The sequence below is a fragment of the Bremia lactucae genome, linkage group LG1 (assembly GCF_004359215.1).
Source record: "Bremia lactucae strain SF5 linkage group LG1, whole genome shotgun sequence".
Lineage (NCBI taxonomy): Eukaryota > Oomycota > Peronosporomycetes > Peronosporales > Peronosporaceae > Bremia > Bremia lactucae.
Window position 1 is genome coordinate 1,554,856 of NC_090610.1, and position 19,196 is coordinate 1,574,051.

The 19,196-nt window shown below is 44.6% G+C and overlaps 2 protein-coding genes across 2 annotated transcripts; one reads left to right on the forward strand and one right to left on the reverse strand.

Moving 5' to 3' along the window:
• The first annotated feature begins 1 nt into the window (after position 1).
• On the forward strand, positions 2 to 2,918 carry CCR75_008844 (uncharacterized protein). Its single transcript, XM_067966891.1, has 6 exons — positions 2 to 138; positions 215 to 291; positions 366 to 1,892; positions 1,955 to 2,189; positions 2,257 to 2,380; positions 2,449 to 2,918. Exons 3-6 carry the CDS (start codon positions 1,643 to 1,645, stop codon positions 2,497 to 2,499), a joined length of 660 nt encoding a protein of 219 aa, XP_067823132.1. The 5' UTR covers positions 2 to 138; positions 215 to 291; positions 366 to 1,642; the 3' UTR covers positions 2,500 to 2,918.
• CCR75_008845 (uncharacterized protein) lies at positions 1,298 to 1,644 on the reverse strand (the record flags this gene model as incomplete). The annotated part of the gene is made up of 2 exons (XM_067966892.1): positions 1,298 to 1,551; positions 1,623 to 1,644. 2 exons carry the CDS (start codon positions 1,642 to 1,644, stop codon positions 1,298 to 1,300), a joined length of 276 nt encoding a protein of 91 aa, XP_067823131.1.
• Positions 2,919 to 19,196: the final 16,278 nt, after the last annotated feature.

Sequence of the window (19,196 nt, forward strand, 5' to 3'; positions counted from 1 at the left end):
CAGTGTTTTGTAGTGATGCATCTTATCATTCAACTGCTCAAAAATGCAGCATGGGCGGAGCCCAAGGCAAAACCTGATAATACGTGTCGCTCCGCAGGCATACTTAAATTCGAGCCGGGCACGCACCCTTCCCAGCGCGTACGTGATTGAGTTGCTTTCGATGCCGAAGCTAATGAAAAATGTGACACGTCATATGTTTTTTGTCTCCACACAGAGCAAAGGAATGGAAGTCTGCAGCAAGTATCATAAAAGCACGTGCTGTAATGACACTCATGCAAATACTCTCCGTCCGTAAGTGAAGCATGAGACATTTGATAATGTCGTTTGTCTTGACTGAGGTAGCCTGATACTTCTATGGAGAGCAGAAAGATCCGAGAGCCGGTGGTAGCCAAATTTAGTCGAAGCTGCCAAGCACTGACCGAGGAAATGATATGTTCATCATGCCACCCGCTGATGGGCACGTGCGAGATGAAAAATGCATGTCCGAGGATATGCAACGACTGGTTAAATGCCTGCAGGAACGAATATTACGCTCATGCTGGAGCTGGCGCGCTGGCTCCTTGCTACGGTAATGCATTAATTTGCTCGCCTCTCAAGTCCATCGCTAAGTCTGGTGCAGACTTTTGCCGACACATGGGATTCCACGTTGGTAGTGACACGGACACTGAGGGCATCGATTGCTTCGACGGATCTATTCCTGACCAGCTTGGTGAGATTGAGCCATCCGGACCGTGGCAGACGCAATTAATGGGCTATCTAAAAAAGGAAGCCGAGGACCCGTCCGGATTGTTCATCGCGGGCTGTTTTATTCTTATTACAATAATGTTGTTGGGAAAACGAGTGGCTAGACGGCTTGGCGATCCATTCGGTGGCGATCAGCTTAACCTCATTGAAGTTCGCCTCTTGCAGCAGGAGCGTTATCAGCGCGGTGAACGCATGTACGATGATGAAACCGACAGCTGCAGCGAAGAAGAGGAAGCATCAGCTAATAACATTGACATTAGTGAACGACTAGAATCAGAATAGTCTCGAAAAGTTTGCATATAAGCCTAAGACCATTTCCATGAGAGGGACATTGCAGTCCAAGCAACAGCGGGATTTCGTCCCAATCGATGACCCACAGCAACAGTGCAAGGTGCCTAGATGCTAGGCGATTATATTAATCATACAGAGAATAGCAGCACATGTTTCTATTATTCACTTGTACTTTATCGCGGAGAGCATCTTGTCAGGTCGAAGCCAGCTCAACTATTCTAAAACCACTCTACCGCTACTTATCTGTTTGAGTTTGATAAGCTTAATTTTTATTTTTAAGCAGCTTCACCCGAGATTTCCATTCTTCATACTGGCACTTCTCGTAAGCGTGACGCAGGTCCTGACATTTCCACGGGAGAAAAAACGTGGTTCGCCGACACTCGTTCAGTGGTATAAGTAAACCTGCGCACGTGTCGCGATAATGTAGCGGAATTTTAGCATTCACCATTTCTTGGCGCTTCGGCACGAGAGGAGCTACAGAATTCGCGTCAGCATTATCATAGCGCAGTTTCAGAACTACATTGGTCATAGAATGCGATGACCCTGTTCCGCCACGTTTTAGTTCAAGCGTACAGCTGTGAACGCACCTTCGTAGTGACGGCCGCCCATGCTTGATTTATTCGCTTGTTCAGCCTTCGCTATACTTACAAGATTTGACCAATCGAAACGCAATCAATTCGATTTGCCACCTAATAGGATGGACACGACCAGCGCCCCGCCCAATCCCGTGATCCCGGTGGAGCTACAGCAGGACCACAAGGTCATAGGCGCTAAGGTCCGTGTAGTCACTGCCTCAAATGAGATTTTTGAAGGTATTATCTTCACGATGGACCCCAAAGCCAACTTCCTCGTGCTTGGTACGATTTTTGTATTATTTGGGACTAATGGGCGGACTGATTGATTATATCGCTTTACAAAGAGGAACAAGACGGAGTCAAATTCTTGACTCATATTTTTTATCTCGAGACACTTAAGGATGTCAAGATTTTGGAGTCTCCTCCTGCTGGCCATGTATTGGCGTTGCCATCCATCAGTGCAAACGAGCTGGAGCGCGTAGAGCAGCGCTATAGGGTACTGGCTAAGCGAGTGCTAGCTTCAATTGGCCAAAACGTGTCCGGGGAAGCTCAGACAGTTTTCGATGCTCTTAACAAAACGTACGTTACTTAGAGTTGTAGCTATAGACTGGATCTTTTTTATCATGACTTTTGCTGCGTTGGCCAGAATGCCCTGTGCCTGGGAAGATGCTTACATCCGAGTCATGGGTGAGGTGCTGATCAAGCCGCCGTATCGCCCGCAAAACTGCATGAGCACTAACCTTCAGGTTTTGTCGCGTGTTAAAATTGTGGTGAGCTGGATCATAGCTTCTCATGACTAGACTGCAGTGGCTAATTGATTTTCTTACTGATGTTGCAGCTGGAGGGAGAGCAACGCAAGTTGATGAAATGCGAGGAAGTGGATGTATAACAGGAAAGTTGCTTCTGACAAATTTAAAGGTAAATAAAGATAGCATGGCTGCCCCTTATATTGGAAATTCTTGCGGCCACTCTTGTTTCTTGCTTTATCGTGTTGGCGCTAGCCGATTTATGTCTTTGAGCCTACAACTGTTAATAACTGTTCCCACTTTGGCCAAACAAATTCATAGCATGCGACACACACAACAATAGAAAGACGCACTACATTCTTTAAGATTTGGCAGCGATAGCATCACAAGTCATGTAGCTCGGTGCAGCAGCGATGCTGCATTTTTAATAGGCATGAGCAAAGGCGTTCACTTCAGCTTAGACGTCGACGGAAGCGCGACTTTATCGAAATGAGATGCATCAGACACTTTTCACTCAGCCACAATTATTGAAGGACGTAATAGCCACCTGTATCTTCTACCACTGTCTCTCTTATTTATTGTCCGAAGCTTCGTGAAAGCGGACGGTCATCATTCAATCTGTAACGGGCTAATGTTGCCCTAATGTTACACAGTCCCGTGAAGAGCACTTGGTGTACTTAAGGGGATGGTCAATCAATTAGACCCAGCACTCGGGTGTGGTTCATATTTGTGACCAACCATTCTGTATGTGATGCACATTGGTGCATTCACATTAGGTGGGATGACGCCCAGCGTCATCCGTGATGACGGCTAGCGTCATCGGTTACGCGAGGTATCTAGAAAGATACGCTAGCAATACATATTAAGTGTTATCTATAGAGATGACATTTTAATTGGTAAAAAAAGGTATTTATATTTAATACGATTAAATACAAATCAGTCTCTATCCAGCGCAGACGACGAGACAGCATTCGTAAATGCTGCTGTCTCCATGTTGTGAGCTATGGGAGAAGTTTGGATGGGAAATAATGCGCCATCATCCTTCCTCATGAGCTCGTTGTCCGCATCACCACAATGAGGTGACGGCAACGGTATCGACTCATTGTAGTCGACAATGAGCGACGGATCAGCATCTTCACTGTTGTAGTGGGATGGACCCTTTAGCCCTGTTAACGCGACAGCAGCACTAGCTGTCAGCGTTTCGACCAAGGCATTAAACGCGGCCAACGAATTAGCGCGGCTCCTGATTCGAAGCGAACTCATAAACGCTGATTATTATTAGCGAAAATGCACGACAAGGCGTCCTGTCGTGCATTAAAAATATTCGAATGAATTTTAAGATTTGTATCGGTTTTGAATGGATATTCATTAATTAGTTTTGTAGATACTGTGGGTAAAGGGCATAATGTCGGCGCCAACAGTCAGATATAGAGGAAGAAGCACCGGCATGGCAAACACGCTGAGCACGCCTAGAAACCGCGCTGTGTAAATCTGATAAAGCAAGTCGTACGTGCTTTCAGGACCCAGTCGCAACTCAGCGTTTGTGCCACAAATTGGCGTTCACCACAGCAAATCACCCCATTTCTAAACTGTAAAATGAGCCGAGTTGCAGTCCCATAAAACTTGGACAGACCCATCCAAATGGGCCTCAGATGATAAGGCCGGGCACAAAGCGTCTCAATAGTCATGTGAAGAGCCTCGTTCGAGCCTGCTCCCGCCGAATCTCATCCTGAGTCTTGGTAATGGACTCTACCGTAGCACGGCTATGTGTCTCTGACGCGGCGATACGGTGTCCAAGCAAAAACGCCTCAAATTGGTCCATCGGCTGCTGATGCATCAGAGCTAGTGCTGGAATGCGCAGCTGGATCAGCCATGTCACACCGACGTCGCAACGAAATTGACGCAGTTTGATTATGTGCAAATGTCATGCGATCCACAGATGCTTAAGGAGCTGCTGAAGCAGGATAAGATGGAGGTGCAACATTGCTTGTCCGGCTCTGGCAGGCCCAATCGGTATTAATTCTCATCCTCACTGACACGCTGAGAGGGACGGGTCGTGGGAAGACTACTACATCTTATAAGTGAAGGCGAGCGCTTCTACCTCGATCTACAACGTACACACCCTAGAAATTAGTAACTCGTACTGTTCTTAAGCATCCGCCAGGGACTTGTCGTCCCAGCTCAGATGTTTCACTCCATCCTTTAAGGAAAAAAATTCGGGACGAGTTGTCGCCAGCGCGTTGCGATAGGCTAAGAGCGTCCGTTTAATTGCCAATTGATCAATCGCGAGTCCTACTTGGTCTTCCGACCGATCGGTGCAAAGACAGCTGTAAGTCATCCGACGATTGCGATCATGATCTACGTCCACCCGCAAACGTGCGCGGACGCGACTGTGATCATGTTGACAAACAGTCGGGCCCGAAATGCAAATCGAACCGGTTCATCCTCCTCGTCTCCATCCTTTTTATTAATTCGAATGGTTCAGAGATCTTTCGATAGCGTGGGTTCTCATCCTCGCATGATTGTTGGGATCCTCTTTCCTAGCTTCAGATAGATGTTCCGAATATCGTCGAACAGTATGACATGAACAATACTTTAATCCGCAAGGACCATGAAAAAAAAGCACTTCGCGCGCTCGTAAACGAATTGCAAGTTATCAATCCCTTCGCGCATGTAAGAACAGAGGCACGCCTTCCAATGAGGGTTCTTTAAATAGTACGCCTCTCTAGGAACATGGACTGTGTCCTTAACGCAGGCCCGCTATTCGGGCACATCACGTGCCGAGTCCTTCTGATGCCAAAGCTTAGGATGAGTCAATCGTTGTATTTTGACGCTCCAGATTTGCTTCAGGAGCACGCGACCTCCCTCTATCTCACTTCTGTTGAGTAGGATATCCTCAGTCACCTCGCGGTGATATCCGGAGCGTGTCGCTGATGAGACCAGCGACCCCTGACGCACAACGTCTCGCCATACATGGATTTATGGTCCGCGAGCTCGCCGAATCCAATCGGCGAGGTTTCAATCCCTCGCGATCTTCACGGAACGATTTTGTGAAGATGAAAACCTCCTTCTTCTCAGGAGAGGTAAAGATCGATTGTCGCTGAATCGATGGTTCCGAGGAGTTGACAGCGCCATCGCATCGAGGCTCTTCGAGACGCCCCAATCGTAGGTCAACTTCCTCTTTTCCCGTCTCACCGGAAAGCCAACGCATTAGCCCTTGGTAAGCTTGTCGTAAACGAGCACGCGTTCCCCACCCTGGATACCATCCAGGATGACCTTCGCCTTGCCTTCTAGCCGCAGACCCGATTATCGCTTGAGCATGCGGAGCCTGCCACATTGGAGTAGGCCTTTGCCATTGCGCCCCGCGACGATTTTAGGGTCACCAAGGCATATACCAAGCCTTCGGATGTCACCGTCGCCCGGCCTCTGGTCCGAAACCTATGAAGAGCGGCGCGATTGATTCGTCGGGTGACCGACAACGTGCGACTCCCCATAAGGTACCAAGCGTCAAAAAATTTGCTTTCGTTGTCGAAAGCCAGGGCATTGCGCGGGTGAATGCCGCGCGCCAGCGCCGATGTCGGCGTATGTAGGTAACGCCCGTTATGAGGACGCTGCCCCGACTGCACGTCCAAATCACGGTCGGGACAAGTAGGTGCGGAGCGTTATACTGGTTGGAATGGCGGTCGGGGTCCATCGGTGGTTCCCCCACCGTAAGCTTTCCTGTGCTGTGTCCACGGCTAAATGCCAACACTGCGACTGGTGATTCACGTCTGATTATTGTCAATATACATGTAGCCGGTCTGACGACCTCTACTAGCGCTCCTGGACTCAAGAGCGACGAAAACTTTCATTCATAAAACTTGTTTTTTTTATGCTGCCTCCCAGCATTCTGGTCTGCGAGAGCCCTGGTCAAGTCATGGTCGAGGCTGCAGACGGGAGACACCGTTCTGTATCGCAGCGCAAAGTATCGTTGCTGTACAACCTTAACGTTTTCGCAGCAATGATGATTGCTTGGTTATCGCGATGAAATATGCATTCGATGAATCCTGGGCATGCCATAGTTGGCACGTTATAAGCCCCACATCAACTTGTTAGCCAGATCAGTGAGACGCCGACAAAAGTTTGACGTCATTGAAGTGTTCACCTATCATTTGGTATCCCCAAGCGACTGGCGCAATGTAACAGTCGTGATTCGTGAATCCACGACGCCTGCGGTGCAAAGAGTGAGAGATGGGCGTCTCTGTACTGCTTACTCTGTTTTTCTGGAATCAAGTGACAGCATTTCTCGCTTCACAGCAAAGAAAAGATGCGAATGAGCAGTGGTCCCGCAAGACGACGACGCGGTCGAGCAGAGGATCCCGCGCGTCAACAACGCGGTTGAACAAAGTTTCCGCACGCGCAGGAAGTGGTTGAACCCCGGTTCATACGTGTAACATTTCAATACCCCCCCACTTCGATGACGCACAGTACAATAAAATTAAACATTATTTCCATCGTGCGCCATTGGATACGTCGTAGCTAGTTAAGAGCTAGTGATAGCATCCAGATCTCTCATCTCTTTCAAAGAAGCGCAACCTATAGGCTACGTTTTTTTTTCATTCTCGTCCTCCGACAGACTTGAAGGTTTACAGGCTATGACACATCAACATAAGAGGGCTATTGCTGTAAACGGGGCGCCTTTCGCTAGTACTAGCCGACAAGCACTTATAGCAGTGAAGGTGAGGTGCCTCCAAATAATTCACGTACACGACGTGCAGAGGAAGATTTTAAGTTGCTTGGCTTCGCTTGGCAACTGAAGGTCGATACTAAGAAGGCTTAATTTAGAAAAAAATTACTGTAATTACTACAATTGATTTCCTTCGTATTGCAATATTGTTAACTGACTTAATATATTAATCTGATTTTGCAATACGACTCATTACTCACCGCCCATTCGCGCGTCTAGCTGCGATTGACGAGGCTGATTGAAACTTAAATCAATCAAGACCTGTCGCATTGCTACTACATATTACCATGTACGGTAATATTGGAAAGGTTAATTTATTAAAAAGGATAATTTGAATATCCTTTATTATTATTCTTATAGAAGATTTTATTAATGTAACGGAGCAACCGTTACAACTCTCCTCCCGTCAATCAACGGTCACTATAGCGGCTGATGTAGAGCGACAGAGAGTTTTCATAAAGGAGCACATGTTGGTTTATTTTAATTTTCAGCTTTTTGCATGGTAACAGAGTCCGTGCGTGTCGCCTCTAGGGTGCCAAGTTGGCCGGTACACGACTAAGTGTAGCTGCTAATGAAGCTATCTCAACAGTAGACGCTGGAGCGTCTACTGCGGGAAAAGGTCGCCTCCAACTCCGATTGAAGGCGTCTTAAATGCGCCGAATGAAGTACCCATGTCAAAATTATGTGCACTAAGAAAATCTTTTAATTTTAGCCAAAAATGCGAGAATCTAACTCTAGTACGAGAGGACCGAGAAGGGTGTCCTCTGGTTCAACCGGGGATGATGCCGCGAAACCAGTGGGCTCTGGAGTAACAACCAAAGAGTTGGTTTCGAATTTGCTCAACTTGTCTGAACCTCTTGTCGCAGTGTCATCATGTCATGAGGCGACGATGATGTTGATGCTAACATGCATCACCAGAACGAAAAGATGCATGCTAGCACCAACAGCATCAAAGATCATTTCAAAAATGTTGCTTAAATGCTAACATTAGTCAAAGGTAAAGAACCCGTTCCCCCAAAAAACTTTGGTTGATCACTAAGGGCAATTGAATTTGTTGGTCTGGTACAACTAACAACGATACAAAATTCCGTTGTTCGACCCATCAGGCTTCACAAACCTTGTGAAATGTTTCATTGATGCCTTTTTCCGGCATCGATGGTTCGCGTGCTAAGAAGGTATATTCTTTGATCCAGGCTTACGAAATATTCAAACAGAATGTTATAAACGTTCTGTAGCAAAGCGCTCTAGAATGTCTTCAAAAGCACAGCTAACGCAAGTTGATACCGCCGTTTGTGTGTTTACATGCTGCGTCTCCGATAAAAAACCACAGTTGCCTCCGGCCTCCGGCACAAGGTTATATTGCCACAAGCGTTGCCTTCTGTCTCAGTCTCCAAAACAAAAGCACACCTACTACAGGCCCAAGAGTATTGTAGCTAGCGTGGTATACTACCTCAGTCTCCAAAACAGAAGCAACATGTTACTGAGGTGACCTAAAATGGTATTTTTATATCCTTGTTGGTGGGTAAAGAGCTCATTGTGACTTCGGTAACAACAATATCATATTTACGTACACACGCAATTTCCGTCGGAATGATGAAATACAGGCAGGGATTAGAATCGGATACTTAACAGCTCATGAGGCGAATGAATGATCAAACACAAATTCTATCTAGGTGAAGTTTGCTGGAAACCTTCCCGATCTTATAGCAGCTGACCGTCACCAGTTTCATCTCCTTCTAAAAACGACGCTATAATGTCACCGAAGTGAAGCGCGTGCACTGTCAAGTAGCCCGAAAGCCAATCGATGTATCTGATTTAGATGTTTACTCATCAAAGTACCATAAAACGCGACGTTCTTATCGATAAGTGAGAGCACGTCCGTGTAGTCCATACGGTACTTTACTTGATCTTTCTCCCAATCGTGTTTTGAATTTGTCGATGAATCTATCTTTTTTACGCTCAATCTCATAGAGACATTTTTTTGGTATGGTTGTGCGATGTTTTTTGCAAATCCAAAGCTAAATGTATGCTTGATATGTAGCGGAGCTAACTCGCTCCTCAAGTTAGAGGAAGACTTCAAACTTATTTGAATTTTAAAGTATAGGACCTTAGCCTAATTTCAATTAAAATAGCTTTTGGTCACCAGATCTCCATCTGGTGGCTGCCACTTGTATCACCCTTAATAATGGAATTTTAATGATATTACCTATTTTAAATAGTGAAAGGGGTATTTAACCTTTAATGTGAATTATACCACTTAAACGTTTTACCAATCGAAGTGTACCCGCCCCCATCAGATTGTTGACACCGAGTGTCAGCATTCGCTCAGATTTTCTCTTTGAGGTTTGGATATCAAACAGCTAGCTTGTGTTTACACCGCTTTTGTCTTATGACATCCAAACGTAGGTGAATGACCATTGCATTCTTCCACGACGACGAAGAGATCGTGGACTATGATAGTCACCCTTCGTCTAAGGAAGAGAGTGAAGAGCACGCCCTGGTCCGAAAAAGATCAAGGCGATCACCGACTGGCCTAAGCCGGTCGATGTAATGGACTTCGTAAGTTCATCGGCTTAGCGGCGTTCTTACATAAGTACTCCCGAAATTATGCCGAAATGACAGTACATCTTTCTTCTGGTTGAAGAAAAAGGTAAAATATTTAGTATGCGCTGATTGTCAGGGAGTGCTGATTGTCAGCGTTTCTTTGAAAGTATCAAGCGGAGCTTGATGCTATCGCCAATCCTGGGATTGCATTCCAAGACAGACCATTTCATGCGGTCTGTGACGCCAGCGATTTAGCAATCGATGGGCATTAATGCAATATGGCACAGACGGCGCAAAACGCGTCATCTGCTATCAGGCGCGTCAGCTTCACCCAGCTGAACGCAATTATCCAGTGCATGACAAGGAACTCCTTGCCATGAAATATGCGCTGCTTAAGTTAATTTAAGGGGTTACCCAATTTAGTAATAAAGGCACTATTATGTCAAAATTAGTAAAGATAGTAATATTGTACTCTATTTATTTCCTCTCCTAGAAATAATATTTATTTTTCCTCTTAAAGAATATATTTCTTATGTAACGGGACACCCCGTTACATCCCCCCCTAACCAACAGTCACAATAGTGACTGATGTGGAGTGACAGGGAAGTACTATTATGTCTCCCCCTGCAATTTGCATTTTTGGATTCTTATTTAGAACTCCAATTTTGTAGCATTGTTGATTTGCGCGTGGTTAAGAAATCCTTGCGCGTCGCCCCTGACGCCACAAGCTGGCAGCTGCACGGATCAGTGCAGCTGTTAGTAATGCAAATGTGGCAGCAGACGCTCATGCATCTACTGCGGGGAAGTAGTCACCTCCTACTCCAATAAGATGTGACTTGAATAAGTCACCTGCTACTCCCATTGCAGAAGGTAGTGACAAGTCACCTGCTACCCCCGTGGTAAGTGACTGTGCCGCGTCGGCTTCACCGCCCGAATCGTTGAGAACTGTTAAGGCCTTCGAACCAACCGAGGCCACGTCCGTAAAACCTGCGGGTTCTTACAAGACAACCAAAGAGCTAATGGCGGAGTTATTTGACGCTTCGTCAGACCCTTTTTGTGCGGTGTCATCTTGTGATGACTCCGCGGACGACGACAACTCTGGTGATGTCAGTATTCTTCACCATGAACGAAGTGATCGTAAAGGTCAATTCGGTATGAATGCTACTGGTGGTGCTAGTATGCAAGGATCGCTCCGAGAGCCATGTAAGCGTTAACGTTAACATGAACTAACTCAATTATAAACTAATACAAAACATGTTATCTGTCTCTCTCTTTGCGCGCGTCTAGTGCTGACTGGACCGCGAAGAACGTAGATATATGACCGATATTTACCAATAGATAAGCTTTCCAAATGTTACTATGTAAAGTATCTACCTTTTAGATATTATATTAATTTTACAACCTTATAGTATTAATTTCATGTAACTACACACCCCGTTACACTAAATCATAAAAATCGAAGAGAAGAAGAGCAATAAAAACTACTAATGCAACGTTCTTTATCCACATAACAAAAGTACCCGCACCTTTCTTCTTCTACGAATGAAAATCTTAATCGAAGAGGCGGGCGCTTCTAAAGTGGCCTCACACTACAGAGCACACACCTTCAAGCACAGTGAGAAAGTGGTTTGACCGTCTTCTGTCACGTGCATTGAGGTAGTTGGTTGGCGTCTAAGCCGACCTCGCCCAACGAACTTGTACCTTAGAAAAAGTGTCGTCACGGAAGCGGTTGCCCGTCTTCCCGTGCGCACTTGTTATGTAGGAAGAAGTTTTAAGACTGATTTATATTAAGGGAACCGGTATAGACACACATCCCCTTTTGGTATAGCCATACACCCTCCCCGTCTATTTTTTCCGTTAAATAAAAACTGCAGATTAGTTTCATTTTTCCGCTATATCGCAAAATTAACAATTATTCCCCTTTTGGACTTTGGTTACACCATCCGCTAAATTACATTTGGGGACCGATATAGCCACACCCCTTAATTATCTACCACTGAATTTATGAGAGCAGCGTAATGGTAGCAACTTGTTGATAACTAGAATATGTATTGAGAAACCTCTATGAAGGCCTTCTCGGTTCGGTAGCTCGAAAAGTCTGCAAAAAGACTTCGCAATAAATGCGTACTTTCATGGGAAATAGCAAGATGCATTTTCAACAAAGATATTACGAACGAAAGCCGACAAAAAATAAAGCATAAGGAAAAAGTGGCTCATGGTATGTACAAAAAAGAGCACTACGATTCGCCTATTTGAAGCACTTCCGCAAAAGATGTTATAAGTGAAGTAAAATAAATTCATCCTTAGCTTGACCTCCAAAGACTAACTAACATGCATGCCGTATCGCTTATTTCTAGCTCAACTTCTCCCTCGCTGCTTGGTTTGCTGCTCTTTCTTCTCGCTGTTTTTATGGCTTGCCTATCAATTGCGGGTTCCGATACCCTTAGGACCTTGGGTATCGTTGAGCAAAAACGAGCCCCAGTGCTAGAATTAGAATCACAATTAAAAAGCTGAACGAAAAACATGATAAAAAGGATGATTTAAAAAATATCTTAGCCAAAGCCGAGTAGGTATAGGTTGTGTTAACGATAAATATAAGCGTGAATGTCACGCTTGCCCTGCTTTAAATTCAGAAGATCTGCCCCAGCTCTAAATTGGACCTAAGGTGTCAAAATGTTTTTCTGAGCCGAGCCTTAAGGAACTCATACGACACAAACACAAACCGATCGTGAAGCTTGAGCTCTAAGGCTGATAATCGCTGCATGGCAGATGAGGAGTCGCCAATTCACTCTGCGCGCGTGCCCGAGCTGCAGCATCTTCACTCCATATACATTTTAATTCATTCAGTAAGCACGTCTTCGCATCGACATGCACCTCTCTTCAAGCTGTAATGGATACAAGTTCTCCCTGGACGCTAAGAAGTTGCATAATATTATTGTTGCACTTCAAACACAACCTATGACAAATAGTTGTCGAAACACCTATATTTTATAGCAAGCCTTCCAAACGCTTCGTGATAGACTCAGGCATGGATAGAAACGCGAGCGGAACCACAACTTAGGCGCAATTACTTTATTTGAGCTATTCAATGGTCTTAATAGCTGCTTCTTTGTCCAAATCTTGTACTTTGCGCACTGAGAAATAAAATTGCTTGAAATGAACCCCACGTTGCGAAACCCGTCTAGCTCAGTTGAAATTCGGTCGTTCGCCCAATATATACAATGCCTAGTGAGTTGTATCATGAGCTATCCAATTGATGAACAAAGACGGTTTACTCTGTTCGCCAAAGGTCTTACGAATAGTCCCGTCAAGATCCAACTGGTTCGCCTCGAATCTGACACGCTAGACCAAACGACGTCTAAACGGAACAGAAGGATTTCAGCCTGAAGCAGACTTTCATCCACTCTGGTTCTTATCGTCCATCGAGACGACACGAAGTCGGAAGTCTAGAATTAATAGTCCTCCGTTATGTTGAGAGCAAGAAACTTCGCTCTTCAGATCAAGTATAGGCACTTATACACTCCTTCGAAATTAGCTTGGAGATAACTCAATTGCCAACGCTAGAGCCGAAAAAGTCCTCCGTGATCTGCGTAGTGGCAAAGTCAAGCAGATCTGCGTACTTGTCACAGATGACGACTACGTGCTGATATTCGATTATTAATTGTCATTTTTGACAACGAATGAGTTCTCAGCAGCTCACTGATAAACGAAAGCGCCTTCAGCAACAAGACTCGGATTAAACATTGTACACCTCAAACTTGAAAGTCATTGAATACAAATCCTTTGTACAAGGATTTGATAGAATTCCAGGATGTGTTCCCTGATTCGGTACAATGCGAGTTGCTTACTGATAGACGCACTCGACACGTCAACGACCTGTTGCCACGTGGAAATACCATGTCATAAAGGAGAGGTCACTGCCTGGCGAACAAGTATTAGCGATCGACAAGTTATTTGCCGAACGCTTAGCAGCTTTCATGTGAAGGAGTCATCCTCCCCACATAGCTGTCCGACATATATCTTGTTTTCTTGAAGTAAAATGTAAGTGGTTATGGAACGCTGATTGTCGACGTTTTTTTAAAGGTATCATGCAAAGCTTGATGCAATCACCGATATTGGTGATTGCAGACCAAGACAGATCATTTCATGTGATCTGTGACGCTAGCAATATTTGCAATTGGCTGTGCTTTAATGCAATATGACATGGACGGCACATAACGTCGTCTACTATCAGTCGCGTCAGCTCTAACCAGCTGTTTGCGATTCTTCAGTGCATGACAAGGAACTCCTTGCCATGAAATGGCACTGGCTAAGTTCTGATCTATCTCTTGGGAGATAGATTGCTCATTATTTTAACGGACCATGCGTCTTTACGCACTGCCGTAAACAGTCCACACCTCTCGCAAATAATGGCGAGATGGTTGTTTTACTTCGCGAAGTATTACTTCTCTAAGAAATATAAACCAGGACGACTAAATGTCGTCGCTGATGCGCTTTCGCTCCGGCCTGATTTGAGCCGGCAGTGTCAACCACCAGGGTGAGAAACTCACTGTTGCAGAATTTATTTCAAGTGATTCCTTCGTCAGACATTGATTGACGACATCAGAAGAGCCTATAAAGGAGACAAGACTTTTACAGGCTTGATAGATTACTATAATTAAAAATCTATCGACCTTCATCATATCCATACACAACACGCAATTGTTCACTGTATTATACAGCTACTGCTAGCGACACATCGCACTGATTGCGATTACGTATCATCTATAAGTTACATGATGCAGCAATGAGTGGGCATCGCGAACGTGAAAAGACTTAACTCACAGAAAGTCGCAATTTCCACTGGCAAGATGTACCATCTTGCTCAAACGATCTATGGACACAAGAATACCAATATAAGCATTCTCGGGATACCCGAAGACGATGTTCATTGATACGGACTGCCAACACTCAGTCGGAACAAGCACAGGTTGTAAAAGCCTATGGTATGAAGAACTAGGCTTTACCCAGTGACAAACCTTGCAAGCACATATATACTTGTGAGCGAAATCATACTGGTAAGGCCAGCTGCAGTCATAGAAACAACTATAGCGGAACTCTATGCTCGTGTCTTCTTCGACACGATATTTGACTTCATGGGCTACCCCGTGAACTGGTCCCAGATCGATGTCCCGGGTTCACGACGGAGTTTCGGCAATCATCGTTCAAATCACTTAAAACACGATTAAAAATGTTAACGTCCAATCAACCTAAAACAGATGGTCAGACAGGTCGTGCAAATCATGTCCATGAAAAGATACATCGAGGATACGTTAACTCATTTACGAGTAGTAGTGAGTTCTTTCGGACGGCAAAAAATGCCATCAACAATTCGGTGCATGCATCAACATAGCATACATCGTTTTTTGTAGATGGCGTAAGCCATTCACGCATACTCACCTTGTTAGAGTGTAGCTGTAGCCAAAAGGGAGGAACTCGCTCGAGCAAACACCGATCTGGCTAATGCACATTTCATATCGACTCACCAGTCCATGTAAAAGATAATGATATTGAGCCTATCAACATCGAAGAAGACAAAACCAGAGATCGCAAAAAGGCTATTGATCACTTTAATGAAAAAGTCTTCGAAATTCAGCAGAGACAATGGATATACGAGTAAGAACACGGACGCACTGACGCTTTTACTAAAGACGACAATGAAATCTCCGCATTGCGCACCAAGCGCAAATAACCAAAAGCAAAACCAAGTCAGCAGGTAAACTCCTACTCGAATATCTCATGAAACTTATCAAGACGCCTCCAATTGGGTTGGAGGCGAGTTGCTCCCCGCAGTAGACGCCTGAGCGTCAACTGTTGTGTTTGCTTATCAGCAGCTACGCGGAGTCGTGTAGCTGCCTAATTTGCCACCTTAGAGGCGACGCGCACGAGTTTAGTTACCATGCGCAAATCGGTTAAAATTGAAATAAATCAACAAGTGTTTCTTTTTATTGAGAGACACAACAATACTCTCTGTCACTCTACATCATTTACTATAATGACTGACACTCGAAGGGTGACGTAACGGATTGTTATGCTACATAAATAATATTTCCTATAAGAGGAATAGAAAAGGAGAACGACATAATATTTTCAAATATTTCTGCTTAACATTTTCAAATTACCATTCACGGTAATGATGTAGCGGCATTGCGACAGTTCTGTCCATTGGTAACTTGAGCTTTAAGTCAAGCCCACCAACCGCTACTAGACGCGCAAATCGGAGTGAGCAATAGATCGTTTTACAGAACTAGATTAATACATTAAGTCAGTTAGGATGTTTATGGTACTTTGAACTTAATTATATTTGTACAATTTCACTTTTTCCTTTAACTCAGCGTTCTTCGTATTGATCTTAAGTTGCTAAGAAATCTTATCAACATCAAACCTTCCTCTGCACGTCTTGTAGGTGAAGTAACTTACCTTCACTTTTATCAGTGTAGGTCGGCTATTACAGAACCAGTACTTGCGAAAGGTGCCCCGTTACATACTCTGCAAGCAGAGGTAAAAAATATGCTCGCATTTAGGGACGTACGTTTTCTAGAGATTGCATCAAATCATTGAGTAACATTCTAAAATTTAATTCTATCAGATACCAATCTTACGCTTACTCCCTTCAACACGGTGCGCCTAAGAAGACGGATGATCGCTTCAGTGACGTCCTTGTCTAAGAGAACGATTTAGCTGTGTGAGGTCGCCTCTGGCGCCCACCAATTTCCTCGCTGTGCCCAGAGTGTGAGCTCAAATGCTAACATTATTCCAAGGGAGAGGCACCGCGATACGTTGCGAGTCGCTCACCCAAGAAATATTGACTGCTCACTAAAAGCAACTTAAATTAACAAGGAACGATTTGTTTGACTCATCCAGGCGACATAAGCCTGGTGAGGACGAAGATATTTTCTTCATGGAGACCTTTTCCGGAATCGAAGATTCACAAGCAAGCGGGATAAGGATGTGAATTTCTTGTTTCAGACTTGGAAACATTCATACAGAATGTACAAAGCGTAGATTGCGAGGCCTGTTTTGGACTAACTAGTAACGGTACGTGACCGTCTTAAAAGAATCCATAATCGGTTGACGCTGTAGTTGCACCGTCTGTTTAGAGTGGCAGGTTGTTGCCTTTCGTGGGAGCGCTTGTTGCAGCTCAGCGTAACACTTTATTATTGGCTCATTACTGGGGGTCTAAAGACCCAATAGGGACCATGAAAAACTTCTGAAAATGAGTGGTTCTCGAAAGGCGGGAACATCTTCGTACTTAGTACGATTAAAAAGAATTTTCGTAACGAGTAGGAGTTTTTGTTTTCTTTGCTTGTTACCTAATACTTGAACTGGAGGCTTCCTCAAGCTCTAGCCCCGTTACACCTGGATACACTTAGTTCAAATGTAATTGCTTATTTTGTTTGTGTTAATCCTGTAATGTAGCCATTAATCATCGACTTGGTGTCCCAGCGGTCACGAGTTTGATCCCCGTTCCAACCAAAATTTAAAATAGACTCTCTTGGCTTTTTCTCACCTGTTAAAAACCTTACATTTAATATCGCCAAATGAAAACACGGTTTCTGATGTGCCAAGGGGCAGTCACGCCCATTACACTACTCTCATGTTGATAATTAGGGTAGCGATTCACTAATTTAATTTAGGGGGTGCGATGTTCCAAAGGCTTAAAGAGCGGTCTAAAGACGATTCTAAAGGAATAACTGTTAATTTTTAAATGCAGTGGAATGACCTCATACAGTGAAAATATTTTTATATGACGTTTTAATTCAATACAAACGGGGAGGGGGTGTGGATATACCAAAAGGGCTGTGACTATACCGGCTCACTTTATTAATAAATTAAATATTTAAGCTTTTTACCCAATCAATAGATGCCATCTCTGTAAATATGCATCACTAATTGTCGAGCGTATTGTTTCTGAATACCTCAGCTCGCGGATGACGCTACACGGCATCCCTTTTAATGTGAATGCACCTATGTGCATCATACGTGAACCTCACCAGAGTGGCAGGTAAAATTACTTCACCTGAAGTTATTGACCTCCCCGTTAAGTTTAAAATTAGCGGGTGTGCAACATAAGGTAGCTAGAATTACACCACTATCTCTTTAAGAACGATTTAACATTTGGTAAATATTGTCAACAGGAGGAAAGCGAGCCCACTCATTTGACTGACCTTGAATGGAGAGCGATCGAACGCATGATTTCGTAGGCGGGCCAGCCGTTAGCGCCATGCTGTTTGCTCTGAACACAGATGAACAATATGCGACCATAGCCGAATTCATACAACACGAACTCGACGGGGCCCAAGAAAAAGTAGCATTGCTTCACAGCAACATTCTCAACACGCGAAGTGTTGAGAGAAAAGGGTGCTCAACAGTTGGAACTGTTGAGACAGCAGCTTGTAGATGCTGCTATCGAGCCGATGCTTTTGCGTCGACCCGAAAGCTTAAAGATTGTTTTTTTTAAGTTTAAGGCAGTCGAATGCGACTCCGATTTTAAGATGGTTCGTCGTAACAGACGACGCCATTGAACTCGCCAAATCAATAAGATGCGACTAAAGTAAAATTTGGCATGTCCAACTTACCCGGACGTGCAAAATCTTGGGCTTTAAGGCTCACGTTTCACGAACCATTGGCTTTTGGGTCGTATGAGGTCTTTAAATCCCGGCGCAGGCAACGTGCCGAAGTCAGGGCTCGAGTCGAGCTCCTGGATTTGAAGCAGGGCAAGCGTGACATCTACGCTTATGCCCAGCATACACGATACCTGGTCATTTGTATTGTGAATCATTCAAATGATGAACAAACACAAGTAACTGTGTTAATGAAAATGTCTTACAGACGGACCTGTTAAGACCCACATGTTCCGGCTAGAACTAGAGTTGTCGACCAACCGATCTCTATAGCTGATTAGGAGAACTTCAGCCTGATACAGGCTTTCGTTCACTCGGGTGCATATCGTCCACCAAGGCGACAAGAAAACGGATGTCCAAGACCCATGGATGTCTCGAATGTAGAGAGCGAGAAACCTCGCTATTCAAGTTACAAACGATTACAAAAATGTAATCGTTGTCAAAATACGGGCCACTACGCCTATGATTGTAGTGCCCCACGCCCAGTGCCCAGAAACACTGAGCGAAACGATCACCCCCCCCCGCTAGGAACTGCGGAGGACGCGGATCCGACGCGGTTGCGAAATCGCAACAGCGAGGCGGATCGTCAAAACACGATTGGGTCAGTAGGTGCGAAGCGCCCTACTTATTTAGCAACGTCAAATGAATTTGCAGGCCTTTTGACGAAAGTTGCTCCTCACACAACACATTTTGTGTAACTGTCCCAGGTGATGAGGTTAACATCATAACCCTAAACTTTATAGTGGCATATAAATTGCCACGAAAGTCCCTATTGCGTCGAACAGTTTTAATCGTCGCAAATCGCTAGAAGTTCGCAGACAGAATTCATTGAGCACGATACACCTCTAACGAGAATGACATTGCGCCTAGCAACAGGCGCATCTGAAACATTAAAGAATCGTGTAGT

Bases quoted from the DNA above. Each gene is read 5' to 3' on its own strand.
- CCR75_008844 (XM_067966891.1), top strand. From the start codon at position 1,643: ATGCTTGATTTATTCGCTTGTTCAGCCTTCGCTATACTTACAAGATTT. The intron at 1,893-1,954 runs GTACGATTTTTG...CGCTTTACAAAG, and splicing joins AGCCAACTTCCTCGTGCTTG to AGGAACAAGACGGAGTCAAA. The intron at 2,381-2,448 runs GTGAGCTGGATC...CTGATGTTGCAG, and splicing joins TGTCGCGTGTTAAAATTGTG to CTGGAGGGAGAGCAACGCAA.